General features: G+C 44.2%; 2 protein-coding genes across 2 annotated transcripts; one reads left to right on the forward strand and one right to left on the reverse strand.

Moving 5' to 3' along the window:
- Nucleotides 1-1,101: 1,101 nt before the first annotated feature.
- On the reverse strand, nt 1,102-24,405 carry T265_13931 (hypothetical protein; the record flags this gene model as incomplete). Its single annotated transcript, XM_009171199.1, has 4 exons — nt 1,102-2,800; nt 7,069-8,269; nt 11,751-11,942; nt 23,042-24,405. The coding sequence occupies 4 exons, from the start codon at nt 24,398-24,400 to the stop codon at nt 1,386-1,388; spliced, it is 4,167 nt and encodes a 1,388-aa protein (XP_009169463.1).
- On the forward strand, nt 16,352-20,359 carry T265_06024 (hypothetical protein; the record flags this gene model as incomplete). The annotated part of the gene is made up of 3 exons (XM_009171183.1): nt 16,352-16,422; nt 16,551-16,866; nt 20,282-20,359. The coding sequence occupies 3 exons, from the start codon at nt 16,352-16,354 to the stop codon at nt 20,357-20,359; spliced, it is 465 nt and encodes a 154-aa protein (XP_009169447.1).
- Nucleotides 24,406-27,872: the final 3,467 nt, after the last annotated feature.

Raw genomic sequence — 27,872 nt, forward strand, 5'->3', positions numbered from 1 at the left:
CGGCCTGGCCTGACTACGGCCGAAGCAATCACGATACACTTGTGAAATCCGGTGCTGTCAAAAATGATTCATACGAGTGTTAAATCTGCCTTGGTCATGTGACACGGATTGATCGATGCAGTCGCTCAATAGCCCTACACACGGTCCCACAGCATCCAATTAGAGGCGACATAGAGTGCGCTGACAACCAATCTTCCAATTTTCTGCGTTTCCTAATTTTGCAGTCAATCTTAGCTGTTTATTTCATTACTTACCCGTTTTTTCTTGACATATACCTACCCGAATACGAGATCTCCAAACCACAAGTTCTGAATTTCACACTCACCTTGGTTGCTGGCGCCAGGTCACCTTACATGAAAGACCAGCGCTCAATAGGTTTTTTCACTTCTGCTCAGTTTAAATACACTTCGTAGCTAGTGAAGACATTTTGAAGTTCCCATAGTGTTAGCAATGTTGTGGAATGTAGGTAGCTCGGGTGCGTTGTTTGGTTGTTGGTCTGTGATTTCATAGTGATTTCACCTCCTAACTAGAGCCAACCTATTTTAAAACGCAGTTCGATCTTTTGTGATTTCTCTCAACGATGCGCTGTACGGAGTTTGTGGTCTCCGCTTAGAACCGGTGGTTTTCGGTCGAGTTTCATCTTAGCCGAGGCAGTCACTTTCGGGTTATTCGTGGATTTTTGTAATCCTTGGAAAAGTTTCCGAAACTGGTATGTGATAAAGTGTAGTATTTTCAAAGATCACTGATCCGGGATTGAAATAACAGATGTTGCATCTGGAAACTGACTTTGTAGTGGATGTTTGGTGCGCCTATCGGTTAGGACGAACACAATCCGCATTAGGCCTGATTGATCGATCAATTGTCACGTGAACAGCCGAAGGCTTAGTTATACTCACATCCACATCTGTAGAGGGCCTACGGGAATTGTTTATCTTTTTTTCGGTCACATGCTATCCCGTTTTGTGTGTGCGCTAAAAGTAGACCATAGTTTTTCTGATGATTAAACAGATGTCACTGACAGATATACCGAAGGTGCATTCCACTGTGAACAGGTGGAAAATGGGGAGAAATCCAAACCTCAGGTAGAAACCAACACAGTTTTTCGGAAGACGATCCATGTAATGTAGTAATAAACTGACAGAAGGCCAGTCAAACGGTCAAACACTTGTGGGAATACGAGAAAATGTAGCATTACTTCACTTGGTTAACTTTATGCACACGAATGGTCAATAAAAACAATCAATAGCTGACTGTCAATAAATGCTTTAATAGATCTTTGATGACACTTGGAACAACACCTCTTTACAGGAAACGTACATATTTAACTTTGAACATGACATAAATAGCAGTACTGGAGATTGATGACGCATTTGAATTTTGAACATCTAGGAAGGGGATGGACAACCTTGGGGTGTTGGTTCAAATGGACAGAGACAAAACACAAGGTCTGATCGATGCAGACGAAATGAGTTGGGCGGGTTTGTGATCACATATCGATTGGTCACGTTCACAGGACCATTTAACGGTTGAGAAAACGACCGCAAGTCAGTTGGTTTAAGCATCGAGCTTTCGCGTTGCAGGTGTAACGAAAACTTCCGAAGCATATCATCCACCGGTTGGGCCGAAGTGCTTAGGCGTCGACCTGTCCCCGCTGGTTTAGACTGTGGAATGACTGGTTTCAAAGGCTGCACCACAGGCCGCCGTTCTGTAACAACATTTTCCACAGTTAAACGACAGTCGCTGTCCAAATTGTAATCGTTCTCATCAATATAATTGTTACGATAAATGCCTAGACACAGAATACCCCTTTCTCTGATGGCAAAACAGAAGAGCTTGCCAAACGTGGACAACGCACGGGTGTTTGGAAATCCGGGACGAAGAATTGGATCCATCACAGAAAGTTGAGCTACACGCGGTCGTTGTCGACTTTCCCAAAGACAGTATTGGTTTTTAGAGTGGATGACCGATCGATAAGGTGATCTGTCACTTTTGCCTTCTGTTTCTGGTCTCAAGTCACTTTTACCGTAACCGTCTAGCCCACCACCCTCTGCAAGCCATTGTTCCAAGGCAGGTGTTACTCCACCCGTGATGAGGTGCCGTATTAGTGTCATAGCATTCCGGTCAAAGTAAGCAGTACTTGCGAGGACGTCTAACACAGAGGTTGTAAAAGCGATACCTTGAGCGAACGGAGCTGTCAAAGATGCAGGTACATGAGTCTCTCCAGACAACTTATCATCAGGATCCAAGTAGTGTATATTGGCATCTGCGGTGAGTTCAGTCAGTAGAGGAATCTCGGTCCCGAAACGCCGGTAAGGAGTGGCAATTGAGAGATTATTTGGATTAAGCGGAGGAAATCGCATGCCCCGAATATTGAGAGAGCAAAGGACAACCTCTTTGTCCATCATGTACGGATCATCTGTGCGCGTCTGCAGAGTTGATCCGAGAACGACACAAGAAGAACAAAACCGGATGCGGGCTGCTCTAAGGTCGGCGCGCGACAGCGGACTTCCAGGAAGGCAATAGACATCAGGAAACTGATCGATATTTGGCCATTCACGCCTCAGATAGGTCTCTTCACTCAAAATCACAATGGGTTTCAGCTGGTCAGTGTGAAAGTGACTTGCTCTTAAAGGCATCACAAACGAATGCAGACCCAACAAGGGTTTATCCTTGTCAGCCATAATGCACAAAAGGATATGATTGACTAGTTTTTTGCTTTTCCACCCGGAGGGAGCCGTGCTTAGGTATTTTTGTAATAGACTGTCTTCAAAGTCGCGTGAATCGCTGCAGTGATACATACCTTGGAAAAAAAGGTAAAAGTTAGACGACAAAGATCACTTGGCAAACAAAACCGGGTTTTGGGATGAAATATGACAAAAAGTTATTCTTACTGTAAGAATATTCTCTATTGGAGGTAAGAGGTGGTCACGTGCAGGACATACGCGCATTTGAGTGAGTAACACACGGATATGAAGATGCCGCATTAATCAAAGTCTTCTTGGTCACACCTCAGTTGGTGAGATCTTTTCTGCGAACACGAGAAATTTAACTCCTGTCTTGCGATACTACTGAGGAAAATGTGAACAGAATGAGCCGTATGTATTATCTATCTATTTACCAACTCTACAGTTTTTTAAGATCTTCTTGACCGTACATGACGATGCCATTGACATTCACCATATCCCGAATACCGTCCAATCTTTTGTTTTAGGAGAATGTTGGTAACTCGGGCAGGATAGTTGGTCGTTGCTCTTTCCGGTGAGCTCGGCAAGTCGATTGCGAACGTTTTATCGCTAATCAGGTTAACCATCTGCGTTGAACCCAGTGGGGTCAAGGTCAGAGCCCACTCCAGCAACGACCAAGGGGTGAAAACAAGACGGATCGGGCCCACAGACTGCTTGGAAATCTGTCAATCAAAACACCAATTAACGGGATAAAAGCACATATATTGCCACATGCAAGTCATCACCAGTTGTACAACCACTGATGTACACTGATGATGGCGATGAAACATCCACCTAATTCAGGGAACGAAACAATGGACGTGCAAGTCCACTCTGGTGACCACGGTGTAAAGGCAGCAAACCGTTAGAGACAAATGACTTACTGCCAACATAGATCGCCCATAAAGGAATGTGGAAAGCCAACACTAGAAATATGGTTCCCCAAGAAAGCGGGTCAACTGATTTGGAGCAAGGTGGATAGAGTGAAAGGAGAATCAAACACAAATATTCCGAGGAATACAGTGACCTTCACCAAGATGGACCATCCGCGGAACCTAACCGTTTCTGGGAAGTTTCCATTCCAGGGATCGACCAACTACCTAGTTTTTGTGTGGCTTCCGAATGACCGTTTCCTCGTTTCGTTCAATATGTAATCCTCTCATAATGGGCCAGAGGTATGGACTGGTACCAAAGTTTTATGAAATTTCATTATAGCAAAAGGTTACCGTGAAACTGTTCTCGTGATCTTGAAATCAGTCTGTTCTCATTTGTCATTCACCATGTCATCATTTAAAATAGCCTGGTGGTCGTTCTTAAATTAACTAGCAACTCAAGAACTTCCACGGTAGCAGACTGTGCATTTATCAGTCGTCATTGTCGAAGGCAACCAAGCAAGAGAATGACGTCCCTCTCGTGTCAGGTTTCCAGATAAAACACACAATCTGACTTCTGGAATGGAATGTTGAAATTCCGACATTATCACAAAGGCTGATTCATATTCGTCATAAATAACCCATCTAAAAGTGTGATTTTTGGTTCAAGCTGGGGACGCAAGCTACTTTTTGTATTGGAAATTTGGATGGTTCATTAGATTGTTCATTAGACCGGTGGATTCTACGGTCCACTGTAAACAGTGTTTGCATATCCTGACCTCTGAAGTCAGGTGATTCCTGGTATAGAACAATAGAATTGATATTATCAAACATTTCCGGTCCCTTTTTTCAGATTGATCTCTCACCGAACAATCCAGTGGTAAAGTTCAGGAGACTGGGACAAAATTCCCCCTATTTGGTGGTGAGGGGGTAACTATATGGAGGAAAGTCTTGCACCCAAGTTGGACAAACTTACTTTCAGGTTGCGTTTCGTCATTTTTTTTCGGTTGCAGTCGCGTTTATCTCATCTACTGATCCGATTCGTTGCAATGTTTAGATCACTACCAAGGTCTTGGTAAATCTGTTTGTACAATTCGTCTACGATCAGTAATCAATCATGTTCAAGTGTGATGAAATCGATTAGACACAAAACACTTGATTTAATCGTAATCCATGAGTTTAGTGTGCATCTAACCTGGAAAGGTTGTTGCTTTGTTCTGCGCATCGGAACCCAAGTATCCGCTCCGCAACCTGGGAGAAAAACAGGGCGTGGAAACAGAATCGGAACCTCTCTCCACTAACTTAGTTACCTCAGGCGCTGGCTGTTGGACCCCATACACAGTTCGACACCTCTCTGCCCAACGGACCACGAATAGTTAGGTTACATTTGAGAAACGTCCTAATTTTACAGGCACATTCGTTCGTCTACTAATTTAGTTTTGACGGGAGACTCACCCATTTGAATTTCTCGTCTATGGTACTCTTGCAATATCTCAAATGCCTTACCAACTGAGACACGGAGCGACCCGTGGCAGCACATTCAGTTGAAGAAGAATATCCCAAACGGGAGATTCAGTTTAGTTTCAGATGAGTCTCTCGTAAAACCAGATAGGCATACAAACGAGTTCATTAGTCGAATTTTGTGGAATTTTGGTTCAAGTATATCATAAGGTTGACGGGAACACGGGGACCGCGCGTACCTGATGAGTCCCGAGAAAAACTAAACCGGTCATGGGCTGTCGAATGTCCCAATTTCACTTCCTTTCGTATTAGTTGGGACAAATGTTTTTGTGGACGTTGCCTACTTTGAAGGTCAACGAGCTGAAACTATTTTGATATCAAAGTGTAACCTTGTAACAAGGTAGATCTGTTACAAAAGATGTTGACATCCAACGCAAAATCAGAGTAACGTGGGCCCTAGGCGCATGTGGTTCACCCTAATTTTCAAGTGACCATATAGGTTTCAGTTCAAGAAAACTCACCATGGATAAGAGCACACTGCAGACTCTTTCTCCTCCAACCCAGAGGAAAGCTTTCTCCATAAATAGGTTCTCTTCTGTTACGTCAGATTGAATACTTCTGGGATAAGCAAGTCACAGCTCCGATACAAAGTCATCGTGATTGATCAAATACCGGTTCAACGAAGAAATACCGATTAACTAGTTACATTGCATAGAGGTAGGCTACTCCCACCGTCAGGATATGTCTTGATCAGTGTTTACTATGTTCATTCTGTAAGGCACCATAATCGATTCGTGTTCCTACTTTCCAGTGGCAAGCAGACGCCTTTCTTTAGGGTTTTATGACTGCCACAGATTCATGACCGTACACACAGGCCTTCGGTGGATCGTTTTGATTTCGTTTGTTCCCTGATTGTAGGTATGTAGTTTCAAGTGCTTCCTGCTCACTTGTTCTCAAGCGTCGGTCAGCTGACACCTATTCTCTGAGTAATATGGTCATCTGGTACATTAGTGCATCTTTAATACAAAGCGTTTGAAATCTCTTTGTGTTTTGGTTCAATACTTCTTTGCTTTGAGCTTGCACTACCGATAAAATCGACTCACTTGGTAAAATGGAAAGAAGACACGGCAGGGACTCACTCAGTGGGACAGATTCAGGGGCGTTTCTCCGAGGACAACTGACAGGAGGTCGGTTATCCTAGGACTACGAAGACATCCAAAAGGAAGCTGCTCGGATCCTGTGACTATACCCGCTAAGGTACCTCCTTCGCGTGGTAGCACATCTGACTCCACAATGTGGTGGGTCAAAATGCGTCCATACATAACCATGCTCTAATCGAATTCTCCGACCAGATGGATCCCAAAGGATTGTCCAGAGTATCAAAACCGTTTGTTTAACAGTGATACATTACTTGAAGCAAAGTGGTAAGGCACGCAGGAACTTTGTGAAGCAGCCGGTTTGACTGCCTTAGCCTTAACAACCTGATGCCCCATCCTAACTCTAGGCGTACCTGGTTGAATACCTGTGACTACAAAACAAGACAAAGAATTTTCTTCTTGCCCTGACTACTGAAAACCTTACAAATGGTTTATAACTAGTTTGTACATTGTGGTACTGATGGAAGCCAAATTATTGCATCTCCATTTTCCTGATGATGCATTTCTGATAAGAAACCCAACTGGTTTACAATGATCGTGCCAAGCTGTGTTGCAACCGCGTATTGTCACGACTTACACAAGTTCTGTGTAAACCTTGAAAGATTTGAACTACAGCCCTATTGCTCACGACCTTCAGCAGCAAACGGACGAGATATTTGTCTGCAAATCTACCACAAGGATCCGGTTGTGGTGAATTTTCTGGCGAGAAGTTTGTACAGAAGTTTGACACGGTTGAGATGAATCTGCCCCCCAAAACCAAGCGAAATGTGAACTATAGTCAACCATATGGTGCACTTCACCAAGTCACCTAGTTTGAAAAAGAGTCACAACACATCCCATATACGGCATCCTTACCAGTAATATCTAGTCGGATGTTCTCGTGAAACTGATTCGATCGGGAAGCAGTCGGATCTGACTGTCTTCGCCGTCTAGTTTCGGGTTCAAACCCGTTGTTCTCAATTGTTTCAGACTGTCCCTCTCGTCGGTCTGCACCGGACGACGGCAACAGTGGATGTTCCGACATAGCCAGCCCACCGAGGGATTCCAAAGCCTGGTTGGTTTTCCTTCGACTTGTGATCCAGCGTTTGATGTTTTTACTGCGCAACCGATTGAGCCCACGAATCTTGCCTGGTTGACAATTGCAAGCATGTATTTGTGACGGTCTTATCGATGTTTGTTTCCCGTGACATTCGGCACAGTACACACTGGCTCGACTGGCGGTTTTTTGAGAGTCGCAAATGAAAAATGCCAGAGTTTTGTGTCCAACTCGAACATCACTCTTTACGTAAGGATTAATAGCCAGGTATTCGGTACACTCCTCAAATTCCATCTCATCTTCAAAGTCAAGCGGTATATCCAGGCCAATCGATCTAGTCTTCTCCTGTGGTCTTTGGGACTCTGGAACTTGGGCCACCACAGCAACCAGCAGTATGTTCAGTTTTTTCCGACAAATAACCGCAGTTTCAGCAAATGTCAGACCTTCGAAAGAACTGGACAGAGGAGCTGAATAGAGTTCCATACTTGCACCTCGGAAATAATTGACACGCCAGTATGGATCCTGTTGAACTGAACGGCGAAATTTCGTGAGTGGATTCTGGCGAAATGCCGTACCACCGGTGGTGGAAACGATTTTTGAAGGTGGAACTTCCGGTTTTGGTGAACGCACTTGGAAGATGCTTCTCAAAAAAGCTTTTGCGTGCCCCTTGGGCTGCTTTGATGATTCTAGATTCAGCATTCGATGACTGACCGACGCGTGAATATCTCCTGGATCAAAATATCCTGCATCCAAAGCCAGCCCAACTCCTTCCCCATGTTCTTGTCCATCATCGATTGCGGCTTCTTCTTCTAGGGTGGTGTACGGTCTGAAATTCGAGTCAGTTTGCTGTTCCACGTGCATCAGCTCGCTTTCGGAACGCATTGAGAATAGGTTGGTGATTAGCGTGGAGAATCCTGGTGCAACACAGCTTTGAGCGAGGAATCCCAGTTTCATCTCACTGAAACAAATGATTTCATCCCCCGCATCCCAGTTCCAGTATGGACTATTGAATAAATGTGCCTTTCAAGGGAAGAGATAGAGGTGAGGGCAGTTTGAAAATGCATGTATGAGTTTCACCCGGTTAAGTAATTCAACTTATGCTAACAGGTCGTGAAACATTATAAGGATATTTCATCCTCGGTGGGAATAATCGGACTTGAGCCCCTGACGACACTCTGAGAGATTGATATCCGCAACATTCCAGTTGGTGGCTTAACACTATACCACTCGGTCATGACCATCTGCCAGCAGTGATTGGCTTTCACCTGGACAAGATATGGAGCCAATATCCTTGAACCAAGCAGTGCGTCACACGAGCTGGTGTCCACCGGCTACACGAGCACGAACCAAATGCGACACAGTTTAGAGATAATCCAGCCTGTACTTAACACATTTCTCCCCCAACTGTTAGTTACTGCACCTTCGAAGTTGGACCAAAATATGACATCAGCCCAACTACTTCGGGATACAAAAAAACGAACAGCTCACTGACAACATGTTTGGGTTTTTGAAAGAAAAATTAAATACAAGGAGCTTTTTATCTGTTGTTTGTTTTATCGCTTTATTCTTCCCAAAAAGCCAGGTATTGGTGAATTCCCACCTAGATGCGTACCTCAGGTACAAGGTTGCCTGATTCTAGGTCCCCCAGTTACCACCGAATTACAGGTAAGTATCAGAACCTTTTTTGTTAACTACAGCAGACTACTTGCAGAATATAATCAAATAAATCATTCATCTGTAGTTCCCTTTCGGAGCCTAGCTGCTATGCCACCCGGAGGGAGCATGAGGGTTGGGATAGTGCCAGGTTTCCCAAGCCTAGACAGAGGAAGTCAAGATGCAGAGGTCGGGTTCGAACCACGGACCTTCCTATCAGTAAATTCGCGCTCTGACCACTGAGCCACTAGCAGAAAATGGTTGAGTTTGATCATGCTGCCAAGGGAAGTTGTTTCAAACGTTTTCACCTCCCAATTGGTATTTAGGCGGTTTATTCCTTCAAAAGTCTGTTTGCGTTCAGTTGTTCAAGAAAGTGGAACCTAATTTTTCCCATAATCGCCTAAATATCGAGTCTGGGCCCTGCAATATCTCTCACCTTTGGGTCAAACAGACCTCTCACTGGGGTTAACCTGGAGTCACATATATTTTGTGGTAGTGTAGAGGTCACTCATCAAATCACGCGTCGCAAACACTCAAACCACTTGACAATGCCTGTCCCACTTGCAACCTTAGCCGACAACTTGTACACTACAACTTCTCACCCATTTTTGTTCTCTCTGCTACCATTTGCGTCACGCGCCAGGATTATGAACTTCATTCAACACATCAGGTCAAGTTGTATTAATGTTCGTCCAAGCATCAAACACGAAGGGATACCCCTCTCTTCACACTGCAAACAATAAATAGGCACACAACCAGGTTCAACACACACATCCGCGCGCACAGGACAGGAAGTCAACAGAACTCCACAAGTCTCCACGGACAACTACGGAACACATGTAGCAGCTACACTGCAGAGAAGACACGTCCCACGTCTGGAACTTGACTCAGGAACTCTCAACAAGTGTCCTCAAACGGTAAGTCTTTTTTCTGGCTTATTCCACTTTTCGCATTGTATCTATTTTTATCAGTGCACCTAACCATTGTATTCGTCACCTTCTAGTAAGACAGACATTTGTTAGTGCTTGTTACCTTCTGATAATCAACTTAATTACGTCACAACTAGAGCACTAACAGTAGTCTAACTAGGATTCATTTCAAATGGGTCGGACATTTCAGCGAAGTTTTACCCTAACTGTTACAAAAAGATCACGAAGAGTGAGTATAATGCGGCTGCAGATATCGCTATTATCCAACTGATGATGAATGAAGAGCGTAGATTATTCCCATAATGGTCCGCTTCTCAACGGAGTTGGCCATTTTCTGCCTAGTTGAAAAGTATTTCAATGCCAACCTCACTCTTAGCTGAAACTACCTCACCGAAGTAGCCATTTTGGACAGTCTCTTGAGTTAATGCGTGTGACTGGAGGACGGGTTGGTGAAATCTCCCCGTTCCCGAAATTTCTCAGACTTACTTTGCAGACAATCAGTCAGCGAGTTATTTATTATGATTCAATTCAGTTTAACAGCCATAAGCCGTGCACCATTGGTTGCAGGTGCTACAGTTTCGATCACCTTAAAACGGAAGAGTGTGGGACAACAGCCAAGGCTTGGACGCGATGGCACGCCTGCTTAGTTCGGGAACGGCGTAGCTACTCGGTGAAGGCGATAGCTTCGATGCATGCGCGACTGGGCTATTTCAGCCAATGTCATTAACTATTGCTGATTTGAGTCCCGGGGTCCCCATCCAGGGAGGCGACAGTTGCCGATCCAACCAGGTTTACTTGTTAGTGCTTTCGTATTTCACTGCCAGGTCATACACTGTCCATTTCTCTTCCACTCAGCACAGGGCTGGGTAAAAAGAGCGCTGTGAGGCAGATGGTCTCCCGGCATGATTAGTATGTGTCCTAACCAGCGGCACCTATCGGGCGTGAGAATTCAGCAATCGTGGGAGAGTTCCTTCTTCCTAAGACCATCTGGCATACCTCAACATTGCTAATTCGCTGCTCCTACTAGGCCTGATCAATGCTCCGGAGACGCCGATGGTCAAAAACTGACATCTTCCGTATGTCTTCTGAGCGTAGATGCCATGTCTATGATCCATAAAGCAGCATGGATCGCACCACGCAGTGTAAACTCTGCCCTTGACAGACAAATTGACGTCACATCGGGCTGGAAAAAGTTGCCCTGGCCTTTCCGGTTCGACAAACAATCTCATCTCTCGCCAGTCCATCGGGACTTATACAACTGCCCAGGTAAACAAATTTAGCTACCACATCAATTGGCTCGACCTTCTCTTACTCCGCACGTATACGTCAGCTGACCATTAAACGTTTGTTTGTTCGTGCCCCTGTGTTAGAACCGATGTATCACAACGAGTGGCGCTCCATCAGCACGTGTTTGTATTCATCCACGGAATAATAATCCACCACAGACTGACCACAATGAAGATAGAGGTGGATCTGACCCCCCTACCAGCTGAAGCGTGAAGGTCACGAACTTCTCAACCAATCACAGTGCTCTATTGTACACATGATCGGCCCGTGGCAAACGCCACCCAGGTAAGCCATAAATGGATGAAATCTAGCGATTACCCAAATAATGTCCTATTCTAGCATTCTAAACCTTTGGTCCCGTAGAACCATGGTCGGTTTGACCTTTGGAATAGTGACAAAGATTAATTGTTTGGTGTTCTGACATTTCACGACTTCAAAATCATCAGACTTTGTCAGCCCCCATAATTCTTTCCTCCTGCCAGTCCACTATCCACGCAGAGCTCAGAAAAGATTGTTTTTCGACGTAAGTAGTTAGCACACACTGAGATTTGCCTCCGAAAGTATGTTCTGTTTAAGCACTCGATGTTAAAACGTACAACTGGATTTCCACCTCATTCAGCTCGCACACTCACCTTGTTCTCTGTCTGCAACAGTTGGACAATCACTCGCACGTGACTGGCGTAGTTCTTCACGGCAATCACACGCATGATGTTAGCAGCGTCCTTTTCTTGATTATCAGTGGTCGTGGAAGAGGCCAGAATCAGACAAGCGTCAGCTTCACTCATCCGAACGCGTTCCAGGTCATTGTGGTCCATCACTGTACCCTGTGGAAGCCATCAGAATAAGTTACTATCAGTGTCTGCTAAGTTAATATCTACACTAATCTCTTGTAGTCACAGGGGGAGCAAATATCGAATTCAATCCAAAAGGGGATTAAATGTCACGTTTAAATGAAAGATGGCTGGACCCAGATAGAGTCGCTCGGGCGACTCGGCTGTCAATCAGAATCTGGTACTGACACCAGGACCATTCGTTCAACCGATGAATTTGTCCGAAAAGTGATATTTCGTTGACCGGTTGTCCATTTAGTCAGACCATCCACTCGTACGTTCACCCAAATGGTTATCGATCTTGTGTAATGCACTACTCATAAGGTTGATGAAAATTCATCGACAGCCCGCGATCGGTTTCGCCCTTCTTGAAGCTCATCAGGTAGGCGCAGTCCCCGAGTTTTCGTCAACCCTATGTTCTACCTGAAGAGCTTTGTAATTGTCGTGTCTAAGGCATTTCAATTTCTGAACTATTAGCATACATATGGTCACTGAAAGGAAGAGGTTATCTGGCCCACAGAAATTCGTTTTAGAACAGTGGTTCGGGATAAAATCCACTTGGTCACACTTGGCTAAACCAAAGAAGTACATAACACACTCAAAACAGTTCGATTGATGAAGGCTTTAGATTAATCGAACTTTATGGTTCCTAAGCAGGTTCAAACTGATATCGTCCTATCTGTAAACATCCTATACCGCCCAATTTAGTGGGCTTTTTTGACCGACAGAAAAAGGTCTTCAGCGTCAACATCTGGCGTGATCATCGCTTGGATTTATTCTCTTGTATTCGGATGTATAGTTGGTACCGCCTACGGAACAGGAATAGAGACAATTTCGGACAACTGCGTGTGGTCCAACAGATGTGTTAATAAAACTGGTTGAAATCCTTTAAAAAATATACACTGCGATTTTATAGACAAATCTGACTCTCGTGAGCAATCGCATATCTCAGCCCTACTGAGTATTAAAATTCCAGATTTACGACAAAATTGCCGTAGCCTAAATTTTGTTACGATTTCAAATTATAAATGTTTAGTAGACGAGGGAATACTAATCACCTTTATACGAATGCACTGAAATGTAAAAAAATTAAACTCAATAAAAAATAATTAGAACAAGACACCGGGACCAGCTCCCCTGTTGGTAGTTTGAGCCTTGACAAGTAACCAAAATGCATGGAAAAGGCAGGGAACCGATGAACAACATCAGTTTCCGAGAAATACATTCATTTGCAAATCAATTTGGTTTTCACGAGAGACTCAACTGAATGTCTCGTTTATGAGTAGGTTGTGAGAAGTTTACCTCATGAAAATATACTGTGATACCTCAAATATCGTGCCAGCTGAAACATGAGGCGGCCTGTGTGCAGCACATTGAGTTGTAGAATATCATAAACTAAAGATTTAGTTAAGTCTCTCCTGAAAGCCAAATTGATTTACAAATGAGTGTATTTCTCGACAATAGTCCAATTTGGGTTCAGGTAGAACATGAGGTTGACGGAAACTCGGGGACTGCGCCTGGTGTCGAAGAGTTTTCAGAAATCTTGTGAGTAGTTTCTTCATGAAAACATCAGTTTCGTGCGAAACGTCAGACAGATGTTTGCAACTCACCTGCTTTTGATGACGTCCATCCACTAAACTTAACGAATGGTTTGGGTCCAGCTTTCAAGGTCAAATCTTGTCAGTGAGGCGTAATTTCGTTAGTTTTTATTTACTAAACTGGGTAATTCAGTTCCGAACGCTTCATCACTGACTGGCGCACGTCTGTAGCGCAAATCATATCTAGAACGGAATTCCTGGTAGATTCGAAGCAACTACCATCCGCTCAAATAAGACAGTATACTTACCAGAACTTCCTGTTCACGAGGCATCACGGGTGCCCAAAGTCTATAGGGCAGCTTTGTTTTAATATTTTTGCGGAGTGATAGTAGTAGGATTTATACCCCGTCACCCTCGTTTGAGCAACCACTCAAATCCGGCGCGATGAGTTCGGTTGGGTCACATGGAAAACGGAAGCATCGAACTTGCGTTCCGCTCTTGTTGGTTTGGCTTACGGATAGATCAACAACCCATTGTCCTGTTAACGTTACTCTGCTTAGTTCAAGCAACATGGGGTAGCACTAAACTAGAGCTTTACTCATCAACACCATCAGGACTACGCCTAACTAGAAGTGAATACATATGCTCACGGAACACTCAAAAGAAATGATACACGTCAGCAAAATTCACAGAAGTAGGGTGAAATAATTCAGCCAAGGTTGTCGTATGTTTTGTGGAGCACATGAGCGCTGAGGGGCTCGAGCTTAGAACCGGAGTCTAACACTAGTCAATACTCTTTAACCAAATCGTACTTAAACCACGGTTGTTCATGGTAGCGCAAATGTTTTCTACGTACAGTCGTACTAGCCCTCGATTCATTATGGAGAGGGTTGAAGTCCAGACAGCTGATAAGCTAACTTATCCAGTTGCTTTTGGCTTATATCAAGGAAATCTGGAAAAGAATTGACTGTCATGACAAGCGGCTTCAAAGGAGTCACACAAATACCTTGTCGGCCGTAATTTAATATTCTGAATCACATTATGCGCATTTTTCAACTTAGGCCTCCTCATAATCGATGGTATTGTGGGAGACTTTGGTGATTTTCGTTTGTGAAACCGAAAAGCACTGTATGTCAGTTTCATCCGTACTGGGACTCGTCAGCAGTGCACATCTTATAAAACTCAAAGGGCTCCGGAATCCGCAACCTTCTGGCTAGCAGTTTGAACACTTGGCTGTTCGAACAAGATTGCCTGATTAATAGCGAAGTTGGCTCTTACTAAGGCATGCCGCAGCGCCACTTCTCCCTGAATCAGGGAAACCACATCACCTGGTCACGTGTTGACTGACTTCATAATTTCTGGAAAGGGCCTAGTGGCAGAAAACAAATTATAAACCGATGTAATAGGTTGGAAGGGATAGAGCACAAGTTTAGTCCAGCAACACGAACAAAAACCGAGCTTGCACGAAAAGAGTTTTGATGTGGAAGAAAGGGTTGAGATCACCGAATTGAGCAATACCTGAATATGTTGCCCCAAGAGTGGGTAAAACTTAGGTAACCTTGGGAGTTCACAATTCGTCAAAAGGGCTTTGATTCGGCTTATTTAAAACGAGAGTCGTTCGTTGACAAGATGACCAACCCATCACTACGCACCACTATGCTCCCCAATAACGCGGTGATAAGTCACCTCGATTGGTGATGAAACGTTTGCAATCGAATTGCCATGCTCAACGAACAAACCAACGACCATCTAGACTACCTGAGCTACCAACATTTCCCTCCACACAAAACGAGGTAGCGAAATATCGTCACATCTAGTGGTACTGGGGAAAAGGGAATTCACACCACCAACCCATCAGTACATCCAATCCATCCGGTAACCTTTTGGAAGTGAGATAGTTTCACTTAATCACTTTGTAGTCAGGTGATTTCCATGTAAAGGCCACTGATGTATGGAATAGGGACGAGTGAGAGTAAATGCTACGTGTAGGAGACCAAGTCAAGTTTTGGGGGAAAGAGATTTCGCCATCATTTGGCCGCATTTTGCAAAAAAAACGGTAGAATAAAACATGAGGCAAGAAAAGTATCTGGTTTCAAAACCCTCCCGTAGAACCTTCAGAATAATGGCCCCCATTTAAAGAAACCGTCAGGTATAGAATAAAGCATACAGGCCTGGATTTCTGTCCCATGCTGAAGCAACCAAATGAACAACAGATTCGACTGCATCTGCTAAACTAATCAGGGTCAGCTGCAAGTAAGACGCAATTACTGTTCACACAGCTCAAGATGGATTCGGTCTAATATTCTCCACTTGTGACACTGGTAGTATCCTTGGTACACATCTGCAGTCAGGTATCCCCACAAAAGCCGTAAACTAGTGTATTTACTGACGGTATCTGTGCATTACTTTAGCCACTCAAGTGTACAGTACACTTCACAGAAAACCGTCAGTGACAGTAAACATCGCTTGTATGTTTGAAGGCCTAACAGATACGTAGGTGAGTCTATTCGTTTTAATGAGAACCTTCGAGGAATCTGTCGTCTGTGACATTCTGCAGACAAATGTGCCACGCACAGACTGCCTCAGGCCTCAACTCGAACAATGATCATGAGACTTTCCCTAGAACCACAAGAATCACCATCGCCATCATCGACAGCATAACGTTGGTGTTCAAAACCGATGCTTCGCTGCCGTCAGAATCCCATGAAAGGCGAAACCTGCGGTGGGCCGGCAAATGCTTCTGCAGTTCGTGACAGGCTTTTTAACCGCTCAAGAGTTTGTGCATGCGACGAAATTCAGACCGCCAGCCTTTATTCTCATTTAGCTTACAAATGCGAATATCTGGAATATCGTGACGTCTGAAACATGAGGCGACCTGGTGCAGCACATTCAGTCGCCTGGAAACATCACAAACGAGAAATCCAGCTGGGTTCCAGGTGAGTCTCTCGAAAAACCAAATTAGTTTGCAAATGAGTGTAGTTCGTTAATTTCGTGCAATTTGGTTTCAATTAAAACATAAGGTTGACGGAAACTCAGGGACTGCGCCTTCCTGATTAGCCCCAAGAAGGGCGAGACCGGTCGTGGGCTGTCGACGAATTTTCAGCAACATTTTGAGTAGTGCATTACAAATATACACGATTCTTCCTCATTTAGACTGGTCAAGTAACGGAGAAGAGCAGTGGTCAACACAGCCGCTCTATCACTTACACTGGTTACGCGTTCACAATAAATTGATAGCAGTGTATGAAGAAGGCCAGAAAGGTCAACGTTGGGAGCCGCAATCCATTCTTCTCCACGGCTTCAAAGATGTTCGTACAAACGACTCCTCGTTTGCTTTGAAAGGCGCCTCCGAGCTGAAGCAGAAAGAGTACTTACGGCGGGTCTGTATGTGGTGAAGGCGCTAGTCGACGCTCATGTTGTTCAGCCTGCTTGAGCATGCAACCAATTTGTCTGGGTAGCGATGATTGGTCATATAGGCGCTAATTCAGCCGCCTTCTTCACCACACCCACAACAACAGTGTTGTTGACTAACACTCAGCTAGGAAATCAAGATCCGCTTGGGTTATCCAAATAGGCGTTAGTGGATCAAAAACAGAGCCGGCAGACGCTGACCATTTCGCCTCTTTCTAATCCATATGCTGCCTGCAGTATATGGATTCGAAACGTTGTTCGTAGATAGCAGTTCGGGAATCTGCAGCAGGCCACGAAGCGAAACAGGTGCCGTCTGATAGGCAGGATTTCGAATGTAACGTGTACGGAATGACATTTTTCACGGTACGGGTGTGATAGGATATCGAAACTCCCAGTCGTACAAACATTTTCGTCCTTCTTGAGGCCAATCAAGAGGTCACAGACACGTGACACTTTTGTTACCAGATCTAGGCTATAGTCCGTGAACCACAAATCCATCGATTAGCTAACGCGTCCAGAGTAGCTGACTGTAGCTGTGATTCTCGTTCTAACCACCTTCTAACTTATCCTGACCTCATGTGTTTGATAGCTCCATCGCCGAACTTTACAAAAAGTTCAACTCGAATCAAGTTCACATGACGCATCACATCGTTCGATTGCGACCGACTATCCTGTAAGATGCACATTACAATACTGGTTCCCTGTAGCAAACGAGCATTGGTACTGTTCGCCACCTGAACACTTTTGCCTCCGTGATACCATCCGGTCAGCTCCATTATTCTCTCTCTTCCAAAACGGTAAGTTTCGGTCATTCTCTTACGTTCCTGACTCATGTCTTATCACTGGAATGTTAGAACACAGGGATTACATGAACTTGTGATAACAGAGTAGTGCACCATGGATGAACGAGTTAAATACGCGACCCACAATAGTGGATTAAACATGATATACAGCCGCCAAACTGTAAAATAAATTCAACATTTGATTGGCTGCATTTGATCTGTTGATTTATTTGGATGTCAAACTTTTTGTACGACTTATGCAATTTTTTCGCCCTGCAGTGTACTGACAACCGTTTATACAAATTTGATTGATGGATAGGCTGTTCAAGGCTCTCTCCGTCCTTAGGTCCGAACAGTACGTTCTTCTCCGACATTCAATCAGATACGAATAAGTGACACGTGATTACAGAGGTCCAGATCAAGTTCCTAGCTTAGATCACTGTACCATTTCGTACTTTGTTCTACCAACAACGCCCAGTCTGTTTTGCCCTCTGGTATTATTTAGTAAAGATGAACTATGAATTTTGTGCAAATGGGGACTACAGTTTGGTAGCAGATCATCCTCTCATTATTACTGAAAGTTCAGCAAAGAAAAAATTAACTAAATAGTACGTTTCATATGATTGGCTTTAGGAGGGCTGACTAGCGTGTAGATCGATACATCACAACAGGTACAGCAAGTGGACCAAATGGCGGAGCGGAAACACTAATCGCAACATCAGAATACATTAAGCAGTTCAAGAGGACAAATAAAGATACATGACTTTCGGCCAGGCAACTCGAGTGTTTTCCAAACCAAAACGCAACTCAGTTGTGAGAAGAGGCAATCAAAGGAAAGGAGTAAAACTACTGAAAATGGCCATGTAAATGCAGGCACAAGATGAAGGAACTTCCCAACAGGTTAGTGGGATTTATTTTTACGGTGCCGAAACACTTTGAAATCGGTTGCTAACCTCAGGAAACAAGCCAGTAAGTAATGGAGGCACTTGTTCACAAAACTGACAAGACAAACGTAACGGTTGGACAAATCTATGAGCTATCACTGAATCAGACAAACGAAAGCTAAATAAGAATTGACATCTGAACTAAATCCAGAAATTACTGATGTCTCAGTGAAGGAGCACAATCTGTTCACGTGGAATATAATATGCGCGAGGAAATCATTTATGCTATTCATATAAGCGCATTTTTTTGTGTACGTGAACATGCATGCCGATACGTATCAGTGGTGTGAAATTTGTGCGTTTGATACTCCATCACCCAACCAGTTGACCTTCTGGCCCACCGGTCAGTTTTTCGTCTATTCAAACTTCGTAATTTGCCATTCACAACCCTTTTTTGAGATCCCGGTTCTCCGGTTAGCTGATTGCTAGTGTAGGGGAAGTACTTTTCAACCTTGATGCCAAAAGGAAGCAGATTATTGCTGTTGTGATGACTGAAACTCACATCGACAAAGGGTTCTTCGACGGAAAATCCAAAAATACCAGCCAGGTTGTTTTTTCTGCGTAACTAGTGTGGGTTCGTCATGTGGAATGACACCGGTTTGGCTTGCCTGAAGAAAACCATTCTTGTGTCCGGAGTGGGTGAGGTAGAGTCGACCGATATCACACATACATTACCAAGAACTCTCATTCATGCTCATTCTGTCATCAAATGACAGAGCATTGTGTGAACTTCCGAGGTCTTGTGTCCGAGTGGGTGAGGTAGAGTCGACCGATATCACACATACATTACCAAGAACTCTCATTCATGCTCATTCTGTCATCAAATGACAGAGCATTGTGTGAACTTCCGAGGAACGGTCCCAGATAGCTACTCATCGTTCAGATTAGCAGCAATGCACCAATTTTTAGCGAATCACAGATAACCAAACCCACCAATCAAGGCCAATCAGATGAGATGCAAACACGGACTGAAAATGCTAATTATACACAATAAACATATGGGGATTATCACTCCATAATTAAGACGACGGGTTCGTTTTACTTCTCAAACACACCACAGCCTGAGGCGATTACGCCAACGTAACCCCTAGGGGTGTTTGGTAAGGGGATATAGGCTATCAGTTGTTGATTTGGTCGCTCAAAAGCGCAGCTTTTCTTGTGACCAGACAGTCATTTGCTCGCTTCATGATTTTCACATCTGTTTTAACTGTGTTTTTTCCTGATTACTGATTACCTTATCAGTGACAAAAGTTTTCTTGGCGAACGATAACATCAGGAGACATACAACATACATTTGTATGAATACTATGGATATGTATATAAATATTACTGAAGGAACGTGCGTGAAAACACAAAAATGGCCGAATAGAAAGACAAAAAACTTGCTCGACCGCATCAATCAATTGTGCGTTTCAGTCATTTCTTCTCCCTACAAACTATTCGGTCACGACTTCGAATGTGTGTTTTTAAGTCATTTTGACTGACACTTTATCCTTCCTATATCAAAGCAGGCACGGAATCAATTTTGAATTACATACTCGGTAAGCCAATTCATGAGGTCCTCAGGACTGCATGCTGGCCATCAGACGTTACCCGAACAAGCTGTTGACTAACTGCGACTTTCAAATTCCCGTGCTTACTTGCCCTTCATCTTCCAGTCCATTCGTGATATCGGGTCAGTGAAAGCAATCCGTGTTTCAATGTCTCAGTGCACACAAACTGTCCATTGGTCCTGAACATAAAGATGACTAAAGTTTTAGGTGAGAACACACCATCACCATCATGGACAGTACATCAGAGTTCAACACCAATGCTTCATTGCCCTACAACCATGACTTATTTGAAAGCCTTATTGTAAAGAAAAGAATAAAGGTGGATGGGGGAGGGACTTAGTGCTAGCTGAACACAATCATTCCGAGGTGCCTACACCTCCAGACATTCACTCAGGCAGTCTGGATAGAAACTGACAACAGGAACGCCACTGACATCGGTTGGCAGCCCTATCTTGCAGTGTGTCCAACCAGGTGCAGCGGGGATCACGTGGTCTCCATTCTGGAAGTCGAGTAGCATCTACAGCACCCAAATGTTTCGTAAAATCCTTCATAGCCATACGCCGGGTCAAGGGTTAGCCACCCCTCTGCTTACGCCACTCTAAACTGGGCATGGAAAACAGCACTCTCTTCGGCAAACGATGGTTCGGCATACGCAACACACGTCTCAACCAATGCAGCTTCTGATACATTCTTCAATGGAAGTACGCGTTGCACAACCGAAAACGCGCTTTCTAACTGCCTCGTTACGGATTCGCTGACACCAACCCACTCGATCTATGGTTCTGAGGCAACGATTGTCGAACACCTGAAGACGTTTCAGTTCCGCTGCTCGAATAGGCCAAGTCTCACAGCCATACAACAAAACAGCCCGTACTGCAGCCTGATACACACGTCCCTTGAGATTCAAAGATATACCACTTTGATGCCATAGGTTTCTCAAATTAGCAAACGCGATCCGGGCCTTGTAGATTCGTGCATTGACTTCAAAGATACGTAAAACGCTCCACAAATTCCAGTTAATCTCTCTGGATTCTAAGTGGCGTGTTCAGTGTCTGCACGTCCACGAGCCTGACCTTACACTTTGTGGGTGCAAAGTGCATACCAAAGGACGGGGTGACTTTCATCAGTTCATGCAAGATCACTTGCGCCTTTTCCTCCTCTTCAAAGATGAGAACGATGTCTTATGCATATTCGAGATCGACAAGCTATTTGACCACCGGGGTTTTTGAAGACCTTCCAGCATTTGTCTCATCACTTCATCGATCATAAAGTTGAAGAGAAATGAAGAGAATGGGCACTCCTGAGGGACACCGCTTTGTGTACGGAAGCTTTTAGAGAGCTCTCCGTATACTCTCACACGTCCGAAAATCCGAGAATATAAAGAGCTTATTATGTTCACAAAATTCCGAAGCATTCCTCGGTGGACAAGCGTGTCAAGAAGAACAGACCGACCGACCCAGTCGAAGGCGCCTTCAAATTCCAGGAACATTAGAATTTCGGGTCGATTATACGTATGGGGTTGTTCTAGCACCTGACGCAGTGTGAAGATTAGGTCAACGCAACCCCTACCGGGCCGGAATCCTGTTTGATGCTCTCGAGTCAGTGTCTCAGGAGCCACCAAAAGGTGAAGAAGCAAAAGTGACGCCAACAGTCTCGTTACGTCCGGGGTCAAGCACCAGGCCTAAAACAATAGCTGAAACATGGAGAGCGTAGGTGGTCAGAACTAGGGATGGAAGTTGTTGAGCTGAGAGGGACCGAATCTAATGCCACCTGGAGTTAATTAGGGCTTTGTTTCAATGCCGTGATCAGATGAATTCCCTCGGTTTCTTATCAGATGTACAAATGTATTCCAAACACCACGTTACCATGGCGTACATCAATTACATTCAGGGTAGGTGTTCTGGGATGTACTTTTCATTTTGATGAGCAGAGAAAGTACACAACTACTGCAACGGTTAATGATATTCTAAAGTATACATTATGGCAATAAAACGCCGAGCGGACTCAAGTGTGTGAAGAAGGATTTCTACATCTCAGCTAACCGATAGCTGACTCGAATCACTACGTGAAGGCACTGAACTGGCCAAACTGCATTCTCGACAGCCTTCTAGGGATTTAGTGGCCTACTGAAGGTACAAAAATGTCCAAGACCCCAAAATTCATTTGTAGCTAAGCAGACCTGGAACGGTTCCAGTGAAAATGCGGTCCAAACACTCACTAAAAGTGTATGGAAATTCTGATGGAAAGAAATAACATCTTCTATAGCCATTCCCGCAACATATTATCTACTGCTCTTTTTGGTGGATATCCTTGTGAGTTTTGCCCTTCGATGGGCCATGTAATTGGCGCTAAAAATAATTTCATTCTACTCATCAAGGCGGAATGAATTGGATCGTTTAGCCTTAACACCCTTCTGGTTTCTAGCTGCCATGTCACCCGGAGGAAGCACGAGGGTCGAAGTAATGTCAGCTTACTCAAGCCTAGACAGAGACATTGGGGATGCTGAGGTTGGGTTCGAACCACGGACGAGTTAGTCAGTAATATTGCGCCTTGAACATTGAGAAACCTCGACCCCAGGACAAAGGTAAGGTCACCTCTAGAACTTTGTCACTGAATTTCTATACTTGGAATAGATTCCCGATGGTAGTGTTGAGATACTTCAATGCAATTATAGGGGACCTGAGACAAGCACACAACGATTGTTTGGCCCGTGGAAATCTTTGGAACTTATGGATGCTGACAGATGGCTGGAATGGACGGCGATCACTTCAGTTCTGCATCTTGAACGTTTTTATAATTCAACAATATCGAAAATGCACATGACCGGTAAAGTTACCTCCTAGTTGAAAAACACGGGGTTATTACCTGAAAGTATTTCACTCTTGAGAAATGTAACCTCAAGATGCTTTGAAGCTGCAAATCGGGCATACACGGATTGATGAAAACGACTTCGACATCGGAACGTTGACGATCCTCGTGGAGAAAGTCGGACAGAAAGGTCCTAACTGAATCCGTTGTAATGTCACCACACACCACAATGTGTGACTTGCCTTGTTGCTTCACGTACGATCCGGAATATTTCCGCACGCTGAAAAAGCTGTCCACAATCACCGGAATAGCACTTGCAAATGTTGCCAAGGCGATTAGAATGAAGAGGCTCACAAATACTCGACCTAGTACTGTTTGTGGTGTAATATCTCCGTAACCCACGGTGGACATGGTGACAATGGTAAAATACAACGCACTCGGGTAGTCGATCGGATTGACAACATGATAAATGTTCTTTGTGAACAGTTCACCCGTATTCTCCAACAGAAGGAACATACCAGCCCCCGAAAGCCAGATTGAAAGAAATAGTGTACAAAAGTGACAGAGTCGAAGGCTGGCGGCGGTTTTGATCACATTGAAATTGTGTAGAACCTCGGACAAGTTGAGGAGCCGGAATGCCCGGACAAAACGAAAACCAAGCCAAGTACGCTTCATCCAGAACCCCAGCAACGTGGGTGGAACAGTCAGGTAGTCAAGAATTGAGAACCAATCAACCCAAAATATCAGAGCATCAGGAGCAGCGATAAGACGGGCAAGAAAATGAAGTAAAAAGAACACATTCATGAGAAAATCAAGATTCCGCATTCGACGACCTTTGTGGCCACACTTTTCAACATCAGCCGGCCATCTTGTCGCCTCGGAGACATAGATTCCAAACGAACATAGACTGAGGATCATGGATAATGCGATGAAAATACGTCCAGGTAACCACTGATAGCTCACGAGGCGGACCGCACAGATATGAACTCCTTGTCTACAGGCACGTACGGCATTTAACACGCGCTCGCAAAAGTTTGGTGCTGACGGTGAGACAGATAGGTTACTGGCCTCCATGGAAGCGTGTTGCTTTTGATCCATTGCCTCATTCGATACATTGACATAACTGGAACAAACAGAACTGGATTTTACGTCTTTTAGCAGACGATTGCAATCCGCGAGTTCAAACGAACGGTCATTCGGTGCAGCACCCTTTGGCGTCCGGTTCGTCCTTGCGCAGCATGCGGAAACCTTTCCAAATAATTGGTTCAACAGTCGATAGGAAATGATCACCGCAATGCCCAATAGAAAAGATCCGATGGATGACCCAAGAAAGCAGTACCATCTGGGGATGTTCATGCAAGCTTCCCAGTGTTCATCCCTACGGGAGTGATTGGCACTGTTCATGGTTGTGTTCATTATCGGCTAGAAACGGAATAATAAAACGTTTGTGAGAGGATACACTTAAAAGATGAACGCATCAAAGTATCCCAGTTTACTTCCCAACGCTAGCTTGACGACAGAGTGCTTAGTTATCCACCTGGTGTCTCACCGTAAAATTAAATGAACTGGCGGCGCACTTTCATCCGCAAACTGCATTGATGTATATGATGAACCAAGCTTGTTTGTCTTCAAATGAACCGTGGCATTTTTCAGTTGACAAAATATACTACTTATGAGGTTGCCAAACTATTTCATGAAGTCCATCAACAGCAAATTCTGAAAGAGTGACTGAGCTGGGTCGTTTGCACCAAATTGATTTCACCGGGTTACATAAAACATAAGACGAACACCAGACCTATGTATTGAGCCTCAAGAAGAACAAAACCGTTCTCAGGCTGTTGAAGAGATTTCAGCAACCTTATGAGTAGTGTTTTACGTCTACACAATGTAATACGATAACTCAAAAGTGGTACCAAGTGGAAAATGAGGCGGTCCGAAGCAGCACATCCCGTTGAACCTAAACATCATAATCGAGGTATTTAGCTGGGTTCCAGGTGAGTCTTTCATCTAAACCGAATTAGTTGTTGGTTTGTTTGCTGAGCTTGGTAGTTGGATTGCAAACGTTGATTTGATGTTCAATGTGGAGTGAGTAATTTCTCTCTCTTCTACCCGTGCTTATACATTAACCTAACAGTGTTTAATTATTGCAAAGTGAGTGGTCGCGAATTGATTTTCGAGTAATTCGGCTGGTCAGACTCAAATCTGAGTTGCATTCCTTGTATCTGGTTGGTCCGTCGGGCGCCTCCGGTTCGACAGTTCTGTTCTTCAGTTGTGATTCGGCCGTTTCCTTCTTGTCTTAACGTCTGTTTTCGTTCCACATGGTTGGTGAAACTAAAGATGTCCCATTGACTGATGAAGAAACGTTTGCAATTCAACTTCTCAACTCGTCGAATAGACCACCAACCAATCAGCGCACCCGAGCCGCCTATATTCCTCAACATCCTGACATTAATAATTGCCTGAAATAGTGTAGTCGAAATGATGGCTATTTGTTCACTTTACGCTTCTGAAGTGAAACTAGACTGAAAACCCTACAAAATTAAGTTGAATACGAAGAGAACTCGGTCTTTTTGGAAAATAGTTGATTCCTTCGGTATCAAAATCAGCGCAAGATTGGTCAGTGAAAACAGGAAATTTCACTTCGACTACAAATGTAAATTGCATGCGTTTTCGTTTATGAGAAACGCTCGATATCAGTTTACTTTCCTCTAACCTAGCTTTCAACGAAACGCCACGCTTTTCGAAAACAATGTACCGAAACAGTTAGGGCCTTACTGCCTCTGGCTGCAGAATTCGATAATCTACCCTTCCGGAATCAGACCCCACAATGTTTTCTCCTCGACAACAGGTGCTCCGTCCTTTTTAGCCGTTCCCATTTTACGGGAAGAAGACATCGTGAGGTGTTAAAATTTATCCTGCTCCCCTAAGTCGAGAGACAAGTAATTCATATTACAGCACTACCAACAATGTGGGACGAGGAGGACAGCCAACCGTTGGGTAAATTTATATGAAAGCTAGATAGTTTTTGATTCCAAGCCTTCTGTAAACACAACTGTTTGGAGAATTCTATCGAACAAGGCCTCATGGCTTCGCTTACATAAGAACACGTAAAACCGGCCTTCTACTCCACTTCGAAGACGAGAACGACGTGGGCTGAATACTCTAGATCGATAAGGTTTCCGTCGCAGGCTATTTTAACACCGAGGTTTCTTGGTTCTGCGCTGCAGATTCTTCTTGCTCCGTTGAATATCTTTGAACTAAGATTCCATCCTCAAAGTAAAGTCATTCTGAGATGATGAACTGAAAGCACTGTACATCTGTTTCGTTCTTACTAGAAATCATCATCAGTGTGCAACTTAGATGTCTCTAGAGCGATTCAGATGGGAGACATTTCCGGGCGCTATAACATTTGACCACGAAGGGCCGAACAACTTGCATTTAGACATGACGTTCTGACACCCATCCTTCAGTCAGGAAAGGTATATCGAGCGGTCACGTCTTAACTTGCTCCTTGTGTAACGACACCTCAAAAGGTCATCTCCCTGAGGGGTCGTTCAATCTAGTTTTCGTTAGCATATTCTGCCGTTTCCGGACAACTTCGGTCAAAACCAAATTGGTTTGCAAATGAGTGTATCTCACTAGTTTCTTGCAATGAGGGTTCAAGTAGAACTTAAGGTTGACGGAAATTCGGGAACTGTGCTTACCTGACGAGTCCCAAGAAGGGCACGACTGGTCATGAGGTGTCAATGAGTTTTCAACAACCTTATAAGCAGTGTAGTATGCCTGTATAGTCCTGACAACCTTTACTCGGGAAGCCTCGCAAACACACTGTCTCCATGGATGGGCGGGTTGCTAAATGATTGATGTACATCTGTTTGGTCCCAAGACACAGATTAATTTCGGTAAAGTTTGATGCAAGAATGCCACTCTGAAGCACGGAAAGGAAGTACGTGAATCCACATGGTTCTAAACTTTCAGACAGTTTGTGCCAATCCTTCAGGCTTTCGTGAAGTGGTTTGGCCTAACCACAGCTATCAGTGTGAGGCAATGGATTTGGTCTTCATCACTACAAACTAAGCATCTTGACTATGGATAGCATCAAATGCCACTTAAAAGTACAAATTGATGAAATAGCACATCCAGACACTCGAAACAAACGTTTGTCGATATTTCGGTGGGATTAAGATGGCCAGTCTACGTGCATTTAGACATCGTCTGGATTGCTTCAATACCAAGAAAAACTTTGATGTCTTGAAGGTTGCTTTGCAAAATCCACACATACGTCTACCCGAGGAACACATGAAATAGACCACAAGCTAATAAGCTTGTCGAACAGAAAAAAACATATCCTTTAATATCTGCATGGCCTGGTTGTAGCCCGCAGTAGGACCAGGTGATCCAGTAGTATCTTCAACTACTTTTTTCAGAAATTTCGAGAATGTTCTTAACTATATCTCAAACACGTGTTGAAGAACAACCCGCGGACATTGTATCCCAATATTTGCCCGCTGGGGAGGCGGTGATCATGGGACATTTTTGAAGGCATGAATAGTAGATGCTCTGAGGAGCATCTGGTACTCAGGTATTGAAATTTGATGGTGAGAGTGGATGCAAAAGGGAATGCCGCACTTGCGCGTCAGCGAAAACGTGGTATTTTCAGCTAGTTGTACTGAAATTGGGGGAAGGGCATGGCTGATCAAGTGCCTGTGCGCTCGACAAACTAGGGGCTTCTCTACGTTTGATTCGTGACCTCTAGACGAGTTGACCTGTGCAATGCGAAACATTGTAGATCAATGTAGGACACTGTTCTATCACATTACAGTCAGGGTTTTTTTATTCTCATACAACGCGTGATTGGACATATCTCCCCACTCGTCCCAAAGATAGT

Source organism: Opisthorchis viverrini (genome assembly GCF_000715545.1).
Source record: "Opisthorchis viverrini unplaced genomic scaffold opera_v5_121, whole genome shotgun sequence".
Classification (NCBI taxonomy): domain Eukaryota; kingdom Metazoa; phylum Platyhelminthes; class Trematoda; order Opisthorchiida; family Opisthorchiidae; genus Opisthorchis; species Opisthorchis viverrini.